At 45.9% G+C, this 13,752-nt stretch overlaps 1 protein-coding gene across 1 annotated transcript in view; it reads right to left on the bottom strand.

The window, feature by feature from the left end:
• The window catches only part of LOC143770434 (sialic acid-binding Ig-like lectin 13), a 54,579-nt gene that overhangs the window by 14,287 nt on the left and 26,540 nt on the right, over positions 1 to 13,752 (bottom strand). The window contains exon 5 of the mRNA XM_077260056.1: positions 9,015 to 9,044. Coding sequence (XP_077116171.1) covers positions 9,015 to 9,044 — 30 coding nt within the window. The remainder of the gene's footprint in view (positions 1 to 9,014; positions 9,045 to 13,752) is intronic.

Genomic DNA, 13,752 nt, shown 5'->3' with positions numbered 1-13,752 from the left:
GAGGACAGTCTGTGAGGGAGAGAATAACATGGAGGACAGTCTGTGAGGCCAGTCTCACACGTCCAGATAATTCCGGTACCGGAAAAATCGGTACCGGAGTTATCCGTGTCCGTGAGCTCACGTGGCACATCAGTGTGGCACACGTGCGGCAGCTGTGTGCCACCCGTGTGCCGACTGGGTACCACACGGACTGTGCACGAGACAGCGCTAGAGATAAGCGCTGTCCCCTGCATCTGGTGCTGAAGCCAGAATTCATTCCTTCCCCCCAGCAGCGTTCGCTGAAGAGAAGGATTGAAAAGTCTTCTTTTTTTTTTTGTGTGTGTGTTTAAAATAAAGATCCCGGTCACCGCCCGCCTCCCACCCCCTGTGCGTCCGCCCGCTGGAAATCAAATACTCACCTGGCTCCCTCGATGCTTCCTCTCAGCGCCGCAGCTTCTTCCTGTATGAGCGGTCACGTGGTACCGCCCATTACAGTGATGAATATGCGGTTCCACCCCTATGGGAGGACAGTCTGTGAGGGAGAGAATAACATGGAGGACAGTCTGTGAAGGAGAGAATAACATGGAGGACAGTGTGTGAGGGAGAGAATAACATGGAGGAAAGTCTGTTAGGGAGAGAACAACATGGAGGACAGTGTGTAAGGGAGAGAATAAAAATTTTCCCCATTTTTAAGTTTATCATATGGTAACATAAATGGTGTCTTTGAAAACTATAAGTCATCCTGTAGAAAACAAGCTGTCATACAGCGATAGATGACTAATAAAGTTTTGACTCTTAAAACAAAGACAGGAGAAAAACAATGGCAGCGATTAGTGATGAGCGAACACTAAAATGTTCGGGTGCTCGTTGTTCGAGTCGAACATCTCCCGATGTTCGAGTGTTCGTTTCGAATAACGAACCCCATTGTAGTCAATGGGAGACTCGAACATTTTTCAGCGGGACCAAAGCTCTGCACAGGGAAGGTCGCCTAAAAACCTGGGAAGCTCAGAAAATGATGGAAACAACACTGGAATGGACAGGAAACAGCAGGGGCAGCATGCATAGTTGCCTCTGAGGCTGCCCAAATGCACCATTACGCCAAATTATGGCCAACAGCTTTGTGGTGACAGAGTGACCCACTTTGATGAGGTAGCAGGTGAAACACACCGAAATTGAGCCTGACACAGCATGGCAGCTATGGGCACGGCATGCGGAGGCAGCATCAGGCCGGAGAGCGGCACAGTGACGGACCCTTGAGGAGGCGGCAGCAGCATCATTCCTTACACATTGAGGCCACAGAGTGGCACAATTACATAGTTTGGAGGTAGCGAAGACCCAGCATGTGGAGGCGTCAGCAGCGTCAGCACGGAGAGTGGCACGGTGACGGACCCTTGAGGAGGCGGCAGCAGCATCATTCCTTAATCCTTACACATTGAGGCCACAGAGTGGCACAATTACATAGTTTGGAGGTAGCGAAGACCCAGCATGTGGAGGCGTCAGCACGGAGAGTGGCACGGTGACGGACCCTTGAGGAGGTGGCAGCAGCATCATTCCTTTCACATTGAGGCCACAGAGTGGCACATTTACATAGTTTGGAGGTAGCGAAGACCCAGCATGTGGAGGCGTCAGCACGGAGAGTGGCACGGTGACGGACCCTTGAGGAGGCGGCAGCAGCATCATTCCTTACACATTGAGGCCACAGAGTGGCACAATTACATAGTTTGGAGGTAGCGAAGACCCAGCATGTGGAGGCGTCAGCAGCGTCAGCACGGAGAGTGGCACGGTGACATGACAGACTTCAGTTTGAGCTGCTTTAACACGGTGGCGAGTGGAAATCTGTAGAAATCCATGCTTTATTCATCTTGATAAGCGTCAGCCTGTCAGCGCTGTCAGTTGACAGGCGTGTACCCTTATCGGTGATGATGCCACCAGCTGCACTGAAGACCCGCTCTGACAACACGCTAGCGGCAGGGCAAGCCAGCACCTCCAAGGCGTACAGTGCCAGTTCTGGCCACGTGTCCAGCTTTGAAACCCAGTAGTTGTATGGAGCAGAGTGATCATGCAGGACGTTGGTATGGTCACCTAGGTAGTCCTTCACCATCTTTCTGTAAATCTCGCCTCTACTCTGTCTAGACTGTGGATTGGTGGCATACTCTTGCATGGGTGACATAAAACTGGCAAAGGCCTTGGAGATTGATCCTCTGCCAGCGCTTGACAAGCTGCCTGCTCCCCTCCTCTCCCTCGCTTGTTGGCCCTCAGAACCACGTCCTCTGCCGCTAGCGGTGTCAGATGGGAAGGCTATTTTCAGCTTGTGCACCAGGGCCAGTTGGTATTGATGCAGTCTCATACTCCTTTCCTCTATAGGAATTAGAGTGGAAAAGTTGTGCTTGTACCGGGGGTCCAAGAGGGTGAACACCCAGTAATCGCTGGTGGAAAATATTTTTCTCACGCGAGGGTCACGGGAAAGGCAGCCTAACATGAAGTCAGCCATGTGCGCCAGAGTCCCAACACGTAAGAATTCCCCCTCCGCAACAGGCCGACTCTCCATTTCCTCCTCCTCCTCCTCCTCCAACTCCTCCTCCTCAGCCCAAACACGCTGAACTGAGAAGAGGGAATGGGTACCGTCTTCAGTCTCGCCCACAGTCTCCTCCTCTTCATCCTCATCTTCCTCCTCCCCCTCCTCAGTTACACTCTGAGAAACAGACTAGCTGATGTTCTGGCTCTCAGTCAACTCTTCTTCCCCCATCTCCTGTGACAATCGATGCGCCTCAGACTTCATGCTGAGCAATGATTTTTTCAGCAGACAAAGCAGCGGGATGGTGACGCTGATTATGGCGTCATCCCCGCTGACCATCAGTGTTGACTCGTCAAAGTGGCTTAACACCTTACATATATCAGACATCCACGTCCACTCCTCATTGTAGATTTGAGGAAGCTGACTAACTTGACTACCGGTTCTGGTGGAAGTGGTCATCTGACAGTCTACAATGGCTCTGCGCTGCTGGTAAACCCTGTTTAACATGTGTAGGGTGGAATTCCATCTCGTTGGCACGTCGCACAACAGTCGGTGAGCTGGCAGTTGTAAGCGCCGTTGCACTGCCCTCAGGGTGGCAGCATCAGTGGTGGATTTGCGGAAATGGGCACAGATGCGTCTCACCTTGGTGAGCAAATCTGACAGATTGGGGTAGGTCTTGAGGAACCGCTGAACCACCAGATTGAACACGTGGGCAAGGCATGGAACGTGTGTGAGTCTGCCCAGTTGCAGAGCCGCCACCAGATTACGCCCGTTGTCACACACGACCATGCCTGCTTTCAGGTTCAGCGGCGCCAGCCAAAGATCCGTCTGAGCCGTCATGCCCTGTAACAGCTCCTGGGCAGTGTGCCTCTTGTCACCTAAGCTCAGCAGTTTTAGCACCGCCTGCTGGCGCTTGCCCACTGCGGTCCTGCTGCGACTGCAGCTGCCGACTGAAGGTGGCGTGTCCACGGATGGAAATTTACAAGTGGTGTTTGTGGAGGAGGAGGAGGAGGAGGAGGAGGGGGGAGAAGTATAGTAATCCTGGGAAACAGTCACCGAGGTAGGCCCCGCAATCCTGGGTGTGGGCAACACATGAGCTGACCCCGGTTCAGACTCTGTCCCAGCCTCAACCAAATTAATCCAATGTGCCGTCAGGGAGATATAGTGTCCCTGCCCCCCAGCACTGGTCCACGTGTCCGTGGTTAAGTGGACCTTTTCTGTAACCGCGTTGGTCAGGGCACGGTTGATGTTCTGAGACACGTGCTGGTGTAGTGCTGGGACGGCACATCGAGAAAAATAGTGGCGGCTTGGGACGGAGTAGCGAGGGGCAGCCACCACCATCAGGTTGCGGAATGCCTCCGTCTCCACCAGCCTGTAGGGCAGCATCTCCAAACTCAGGAGTTTGGAGACGTGGACATTTAAGGCCTGTGCATGTGGGTGGGTGGAGGCATATTTGCGCTTGCGCTCAAATGTTTCATGCAAAGACAGCTGAACACTGCGCTGGGACACATTGGTGGATTGTGGGGGGGATGGTGAAGGTGCAGGGGTGGTTGCATGGCGGGAGTCGCTGGTGCCGGGCTCCTGGGCTGGGGAGTTACTGGCAGAGCCAGCATGTGACACAGGGGAAGGAGCAGCGGTGCGACCAGAAGGAGGTGAACGGCCTTGATTCCAATGAGTTGGGTGTTTAGCACTCATATGCCTGCGCATGCTGGTAGTGCTTAGGTTGCTAGTGGTGGCTCCCCTACTGAGCTTGGTGTGGCACAGGTTGCACAACACAGTCCGTCGGTCCTCCTCACTTTCTTTAAAGAAGCTCCAGACTTTAGAACACCGAGGCCTCGACCAAACTGGTTCACTTGTTGAACCTCTGTCTGATGAAATTACTCTGGCCCTGCCTCTCCCTCTGGTCGCACGTCTACCTCTTGCAACGTTTTCTGATGTTACACTTGCCTCCCCCTCCGAAGCACTCTCTTGACTAGGCCTAACAACCCAGCTGGGGTCAGTCACCTCATCATCCACCGGCTCCTCCTCCTCCCATTCATCAGCCTGCTCCCCCCTGGGAATTACTGCACTGACAAGCACCTCACTGTCTGACACCCGTGTCTCATCCTCAGACACCTCTCCACAGACTATTTGTAAATCCCCACTTTCATCACCCACAGACTGGGAAAGCTCTCTATTTTGGGCATCGGGACAGACCCACTGGTCAGGTTGCTGCTCAGCAGTGCTTTGTGAATCTAGGAAGGGTTGGGAAAACAGTTCCTGGGAGTATGCAGGATTTGAATCACTAATTTCCAAGGAGGGGCCAGGCTGGGCGGGAGGAGGTTGAGCTGAAAGATCCTGAGGTCCACTCCCTTGGCTAGCGTTGGTGGACTGCGTGGAAGACTGGGCGGTGGATAAACTACTGGATGCATTATCCGCTATCCAGTTGATCACCTGTTCGCACTGCTGGGGATCCAATAGGGGTGTGCCACGTGACACTGTAAATTGGGACAGGAAGCTAGAAAAGGGTACTCTGCGGCGTTCCAGTGCTCCATCAGAAGCAGGTACTGTGTCACCCTGCCCAGGACTACGGCCTCTGCCTGCAACCTCACTTTGACGCCCACGACCACGTCCTCGTCCTCGTCCCTTACCCCTGGGGTTCACCATTGTAAAGGTTATGCTAGAAAAGCTAGTTATGAAGGTGAAATACACTCTATTTGTCCAAACAGAGGATATATTGCGTGTTGCAAAAAGGACTATTCGGTAAAGAGCGTATTTTATGCAACCAAACCTTGGTTTACAGCAAACTGATGTGTATCAGTAACAGATATAAAACTGTGTTTTATATTTGTGGTATTTCTTCAGATCAAATACCCCTTCTTTATGTAACTATTAGATATGGCGTGCACAAAACTGGCCACAGGCCTAGTCACTAAATACAGAGCTTATTTTTGGACCACAAAACTTGGGTACCAGTAACAGATATAAAACTGTGTTTATATTTGTGGTATTTCTTCACATCAAATACCCTTTATTTCTTTAACTATTAGATATGGCGTGCACAAATCTGGCAACAGGCCTAGTCACTAAATACAGAGCGTATTTTTGAACCACAAAACTTGGGTACCAGTAACAGATATAAAACTGTGTTTATATTTGTGGTATTTCTTCACATCAAATACCCTTTATTTCTTTAACTATTAGATATGGCGTGCACAAATCTGGCAACAGGCCTAGTCACTAAATACAGAGCGTATTTTTGAACCACAAAACTTGGGTACCAGTAACAGATATAAAACTGTGTTTATATTTGTGGTATTTCTTCACATCAAATACCCTTTATTTCTTTAACTATTAGATATGGCGTGCACAAATCTGGCAACAGGCCTAGTCACTAAATACAGAGCGTATTTTTGAACCACAAAACTTGGGTACCAGTAACAGATATAAAACTGTGTTTATATTTGTGGTATTTCTTCACATCAAATACCCTTTATTTCTTTAACTATTAGATATGGCGTGCTATAAAAATGCAATTTTTATCTAATGCGGTTTTTTGGACACACAAAACCTTGGATTAGAATGTAGGGTATTCTATACTATATATATATACTATATATGTGGCAGAATTGCGTATTCTGTACACTGCGCTTATGTGTACGCTAAACAAATATTTTTGGGCCAGGTGTGGTATATCTGTATCACTCAAAAATGCATTTTTATATCTTATGCGGTTTTATTTTTAGGCCGCAAATATTTCCTTTTTTAATTTATTAATTATTGTTATTAATTAATATTATTATTATTAAATGAGGTGACAGCGTGTGCTGTACCACTCTACGGAGTCTGAGGCACTACAAGTCCCAGACAGCAGCACAAATGAGGTTACAGCGTGTGCTGGAGTCTGAGGCACTACAAGTCCCAGACAGCAGCACAAATGAGGTTACAGCGTGTGCTGGAGTCTGAGGCACTACAAGTCCCAGACAGCAGCACAAATGAGGTTACAGACAGCGTGTGCTGGAGGCTAAATGGAGTCTGAGGAACATCCAGCAGCCGATATTCTAATAGTGCGGCGTTCGCCCAAAATGGCGGACGCCGCACTATAAAGCCCAGCCTAATGCACACACGATCCCTGCCTAATGCCTAATGCCTATAAAGATTGACTTGGAGACTGAGATTGAGACTTGGCACTGAGACAGTGAGTGCGCAGCTAAGATGGCGGCCGCTGCACTCCTGGTCCCAGCTGCCACACAGCTAGCCAGCAAATACAAGAGAGGACTAGTAGTAGTAAACGTAGATTAGCCCTGACAAGGGCTGTTGATTTCTGCACCCTGCCTGCCTGATTAATTCTGGTCTTTGTCCCTGCTCTAGTCCCTATCAATTCCCAGTCCCCCCAGCACGTCTGTCCCTATGCTCTTTCACACTGCAAATGGCTGAAAGCGCCGAACATAATGAAAGCAGTCTATTGGCTGGTCAGGTCACCTGATCTGGCCAGCCACTCACTGCTCTCGTCTTGTACATGTCCCTACGTCATGCTAGTAGCTTAGAAGGCTCACCTAACATGATTGGCTCCTTGAAAAACCGCCAAAAATGAGAAAAACAAAAACGAGATTTCACTCGAGTACCGCGAGATGTTCGGCCGAATACCGAACACCTTCGAACGCCCTAATGTCCGATCGAACACCAGGTTCGAGTGAACACGTTCGCTCATCACTAGCAGCGATGTTTATATGAATACTAGCTGGTGGGCTGATTCTAACACATCGGGTATCTACTATATAATTGTCTAATTCTGTCTGTTTGTCTGTAACAGAAATCCCGCGTCTCTGATTGGTCTCGCCAGCTGCCCGCAACCAATCAGCGACAGGCACAGTCCAGCCGCGAATTGGTGTGGGATTTAAACCACACTTCGCTGATTGGTCGCGCCCGGCCGGCCGCAACCAATCAGCGACAGGCGCAGTCCGGCCGTGAATTGGACCAGGATTTGAACCACACTTCGCTGATTGGTCGTGCCCGGCCGGCCGTGACCAATCAGCGACAGGCGCATTCTGGTCGCGAATTCACCTGGGATTTGAACCAAGGTTCAAATCAAATCAACGAAGGTTGATTGGTCGCGCCCAGCCGGCCGCGACCAATCAGCGATATTGCCACGGGATTTAAACACCGCTTCACTGATAATGTATTTTACCCGGAAAATTCTGTGTATTCATTGCATTATTCTTAAATCTTCATAAATAAACTACATACATATTCTAGAATCGGGCCACCATCTAGTAGATAACATAACAGCATAAACTTCTCCCTCCAGAGTATCACAAAATCATTTTCTATTTTTCATTTCTTTTTTTCTTTCTATTTCAAAATTGGACATTTTTCACCACCTATTTCGGGATATGTGGAGCCAAAAGGAATGGTAATAAAGGACACAACTATATAATAAGCACAACGTGATGACAGCAAGAATACCCCTTGTGACAAAGTCACTGGTGAAGTGCTGGAGGGGAGATATGTTTCACTACACATAATGGTGTCAGTGTGGATATCCATAGAGCGGGTGGGAGGATGTGGTCTGGGGCTTAAAGAGCTGGACCCCAGAGGCAGTCTTGGTCCAGCAGTAGCAAAGGAAGGAAAAAAGTTCCAGCACCAGGCATCTCTTCATTAATGAATTTCTGGGTTTCAGGTGCGAGCTCCCATTAATTTTGACACCCAAATAATATCAGCTTTCCTACCTAAATTTGAGACACAAAAATTTTCCCTGAAGGAGACACCAGGGTTGCCAACCGTCCAGAAAGTCCAGGACAGTCTATGAAAAGATTGTAAGAATAACCGTAAAAAAAATATTGATTTTTGGGGGGAAATAAAGAAACTTTTACAGATTATTTTCACTTTAACAATCATTGTTTCACAGCTCACAGTGATTGTAATGTCTTCATATAAAAAAATATGGGCTGCAGACACGTATTACTTGTAAGTGAAGTTGGCATCCCTGGTGGCACTACAGGGGAATTTTAGTAATACATAATGGTTTAAAGAGAACCTTTCACCAAAGTGGAATAAGACATTTTATTCTTTTTATAACACTTCTCTGTTGCTGAGACTTTAGTAATGAAAGTATTTGATACTCAAACAGTTAAATTTTTAAAGTCTAAGTGGGCATTACCAGAGAGATTTCACTGGGGGCGTGTCCTTCTTCCTCCTTTTGATGCTGAAAAATCATAAGCAAGCAGCAAAATACTGCAGAAAGAAGAACATGCCCCTATAATAGCTTAAAACAGGTTCGGTATGAGACATAAAGTAACAAACAGTCTGCTTTCCTCACTGGAGCATGTTGATATGTGCTGGAGCACAGTAGACCTGAGTGTGAATAGCAAACGCACAAAATTTGGTGAAAAGTCGTCTGTAAGTTAATTAATACATTAGCTCTCTGCCTAGAATACAGAGGAAAGCCGTACTAGGATGTCGGCTGTACAATAAAATATCCCACGCACAAATTATTATTCACCTTGATATGACCACATATATTAGAGTAAAATGTTGTTACCTCTAGTGGTGATGATCACAATGGGCGGGTCTACAAGAGAAAAAATGAAAATAAGCTGAAAATGAAGAATATCACATTTTCCTTAACCAGTTGATTAACAAATATTTGCCACCCTTCATAGCAGGAAACATTTAAGCAATATGGTTTAAGACATCTAAATTATTTTCTCATTTGCTTAGTAAAATATTTTCTGTCTCTTTTTAGCATGACACATTGTTTTATTGGGAGAAAATTGAAAAAATAATTATTGAAAAGAAAATTAACAATTGATTAAATCGGGTTTTGCGGGTTTCTTTACATTATTTTAGCTGTAAAAAAAGCATGCGCTTCATTTTTTTTTCTCAATCTGCTCACTGACGCTATTTTAGACACAAAAAAACCTGCATTTATGCTTCACCTTCCTATATAATCGCACATCTGAACTCTGGTCAACACATTCTGAACTTTTAGGAAGAGAGTTTAACAAGGCTCCTTTTTAGCAGAGGCAAGATTACAAATGACTAATAACACCTCTATAAACAGATGATAACACAGAATCCACCAATCACAACAGGTGATGTCACAGCTCACCTCCTTCTCCTGTACAATGACTGATAACACCTCTATATACAGTAGATAACACAGGATCCACCATTCACAATAGGTGAAGTCACAGCTCACCTCCTCCTCCTGTACAATGGCTGATAACACCTCTATAAACAGATGATAACACAGAATCCACCAATCACAACAGGTGATGTCACAGCTCACCTCCTTCTCCTGTACAATGACTGATAACACCTCTATATACAGTAGATAACACAGGATCCACCATTCACAATAGGTGATGTCACAGCTCACCTCCTCCTCCTGTATAATGACTGATAACACCTCTATATACAGCTGATAACACAGGATCCACCATTCACAATAGGTGATATCACAGCTCACCTCTTCCTCCTGTACAATGACTGATAACACCTCTATATACAGCTGATAACACAGGATCCACCATTCACAATAGGTGATGTCACAGTTCACCTCCTCCTCCTGTACAATAACTGATGACACCTCTATATTCAGCTGATAACACAGGATCCACCATTCACAATAGGTGATGTCACAGCTCACCTCCTCCTCCTGTACAATGACTGATAACACCTTTATATACAGTAGATAACGCAGGATCCACCATTCACAATAGGTGATGTCACAGCTCACCTCCTCCTCCTGTACAATAACTGATAACACCTCTATATACAGTAGATCACACAGGATCCATCAATCACAACAGGTGATGTGACAGCTCACCTTCTCCTCCTGTACAATGACTGATAACACCTCTATATACAGTAGATAATACAGGATCCACCATGCACAATAGGTGATGTCACAGCTCACCTACTCCTCCTGTGTAATGACTGATAACACCTATATATATACAGCTGATAACACAGGATCCACCATTCAAAATAGGTGCTGTCACAGCTCACCTCCTCCTCCTATACAATAACTGATAACACCTCTATATACAGTAGATAACACAGGATCCACCATTCACAATAGGTGATGTCACAGCTCACCTCCTCCTCCTGTATAATGACTGATAACACCTCTATATACAGCTGATAACACAGGATCCACCATTCACAATAGGTGATATCACAGCTCACCTCTTCCTCCTGTACAATGACTGATAACACCTCTATATACAGCTGATAACACAGGATCCACCATTCAAAATAAGTGCTGTCACAGCTCACCTCCTCCTGTACAATGACTGATAACACCTCTATATACAGTAGATAACACAGGATCCACCATTCACAATAGGTGATGTCACTGCTCACCTCCTCCTCCTGTATAATGACTGATAACACCTCTATATACAGCTGATAACACAGGATCCACCATTCACAATAGGTGATGTCACAGTTCACCTCCTCCTCCTGTACAATAACTGATGACACCTCTATATACAGCTGATAACACAGGATCCACCATTCACAATAGGTGATGTCACAGCTCACCTCCTCCTCCTGTACAATGACTGATAACACCTTTATATACAGTAGATAACGCAGGATCCACCATTCACAATAGGTGATGTCACAGCTCACCTCCTCCTCCTGTACAATAACTGATAACACCTCTATATACAGTAGATCACACAGGATCCATCAATCACAACAGGTGATGTGACAGCTCACCTTCTCCTCCTGTACAATGACTGATAACACCTCTATATACAGTAGATAATACAGGATCCACCATGCACAATAGGTGATGTCACAGCTCACCTACTCCTCCTGTGTAATGACTGATAACACCTATATATACAGCTGATAACACAGGATCCACCATTCAAAATAGGTGCTGTCACAGCTCACCTCCTCCTCCTATACAATAACTGATAACACCTCTATATACAGTAGATAACACAGGATCGACCATTCACAATAGGTGATGTCACAGCTCACCTCCTCCTCCTGTATGACTGATAACACCTCTATATACAGCTGATAACACAGGATCCACCATTCACAATAGGTGATGTCACAGCTCACCTCCTCCTCCTGTACAATAACTGATAACACCTCTATATAAAGCTGATAACACAGGATCCACTATTCACAATAGGTGATATCACAGCTCACCTCCTCCTCCTGTACAATAACTGATAACACCTCTATATACAGTAGATAACACAGGATCCACCAATCACAACAGTTGTTGTCACAGCTCACCATCTCCTCTTGTACAACGACTGATAACACCTCCATATACAGTAGATAATACAGGATCCACCATGCACAATAGGTGATGTCACAGCTCACCTCCTCCCACTGTACAATGACTGATAACACCTTTATATACAGTAGATAACATAGGATCCACCATTCACAATAGATGATGTCACAGCTCACCTCCTCCACCTGTACAATGACTGATAACACCTCTATATACAGAAGATAACATAGGATCCACCATTCACAATAAATGATGTCACAGCTCACCTCCTCCTGTACAATGACTGATAACACCTCTATATGCAGTAGATATCACCGGATCCACCATACACAATAGGTGATGTCACAGTTCACCTCCTCCCCCTGTACAATGACTGATAACACATCTATATACAGTAGATAACACAGGATCCACTATTTACAATAGATGATGTCACAGCTCACTTCCTCCTCCTCCTTGTCTATGACTGATAACACCTCTATATACAGTGGATAACACAGGATCCACCATTCACAATAAGTGATATCACAGCTCACCTCCTCCTCCTGTACAATAACTGATAACACCTCTATATACAGCTGATAACACAGGATCCACCATTCACAATAGGTGATGTCACAGCACACATCCTCCTCCTGTATGACTGATAACACCTCTATATACAGCTGATAACACAGGATCCACCATTCACAATAGGTGATGTCACAACTCACCTCCTCCTCCTGTACAATAACTGATAACACCTCTATATACAGTAGATAACACAGGATCCACCATTTACAATAGGTGCTGTCACAGCTCACCTCCTCCTCCTATACAATGACTGATAACACCTCTATATACAGTAGATAACACAGGATCCATCAATCACAAAAGGTGATGTCACAGCTCACCTCCTCCTCCTGTACAATGACTGATAACACCTCTATATACAGTAGATAATACATGATCCACCATTCACAATAGGTGATGTCACAGCTCACCTCCTCCACCTGTACAATGACTGATAACACCTCTATATACAGTAGATAACATAGGATCCACCATTCACAATAGATGATGTCACAGCTCTCCTCCTCCTCCTGTACAATGACTGATAACACCTCTATATACAGTAGATAACACAGAATCCACCAATCACAAAAGGTGATGTCACAGCTCACCTTCTCCTCCTGTACAATGACTGATAACACCTCTATATGCAGTAGATAACATGGGATCCACTATTCACAATAGATGATGTCACAGCTCACCTCCTCCACCTGTACAATGGCTGATAACACCTCTATAAACAGATGATAACACAGAATCCACCAATCACAACAGGTGATGTCACAGCTCACCTCCTTCTCCTGTACAATGACTGATAACACCTCTATATACAGTAGATAACACAGGATCCACCATTCACAATAGGTGACGTCACAGCTCACCTCCTCCTCCTGTACAATGGCTGATAACACCTCTATAAACAGATGATAACACAGAATCCACCAATCACAACAGGTGATGTCACAGCTCACCTCCTTCTCCTGTACAATGACTGATAACACCTCTATATACAGTAGATAACACAGGATCCACCATTCACAATAGGTGATGTCACAACTCACCTCCTCCTCCTGTACAATGGCTGATAACACCTCTATAAACAGATGATAACACAGAATCCACCAATCACAACAGGTGATGTCACAGCTCACCTCCTTCTCCTGTACAATGACTGATAACACCTCTATATACAGTAGATAACACAGGATCCACCAATCACAACAGGTGATGTGACAGCTCACCTTCTCCTCCTGTAAAATGACTGATAACACCTCTATATACAGTAGATAATACAGGATCCACCATGCACAATAGGTGATGTCACAGCTCACCTCCTCCTCCTGAATAATGACCGATAACACCTCTATATACAGTAAATAACACAGGATCCACCATTCACAATAGGTGATATCACAGCTCACCTCCTCCACCTGTACAATGACTGATATCACCTCTA

The sequence above is a fragment of the Ranitomeya variabilis genome, chromosome 4, assembly GCF_051348905.1.
Source record: "Ranitomeya variabilis isolate aRanVar5 chromosome 4, aRanVar5.hap1, whole genome shotgun sequence".
NCBI classification, from domain to species: domain Eukaryota; kingdom Metazoa; phylum Chordata; class Amphibia; order Anura; family Dendrobatidae; genus Ranitomeya; species Ranitomeya variabilis.
The sequence above is the reverse complement of the archived record's forward strand: the minus strand, read 5'-3'. Positions and strand labels throughout refer to the sequence as shown.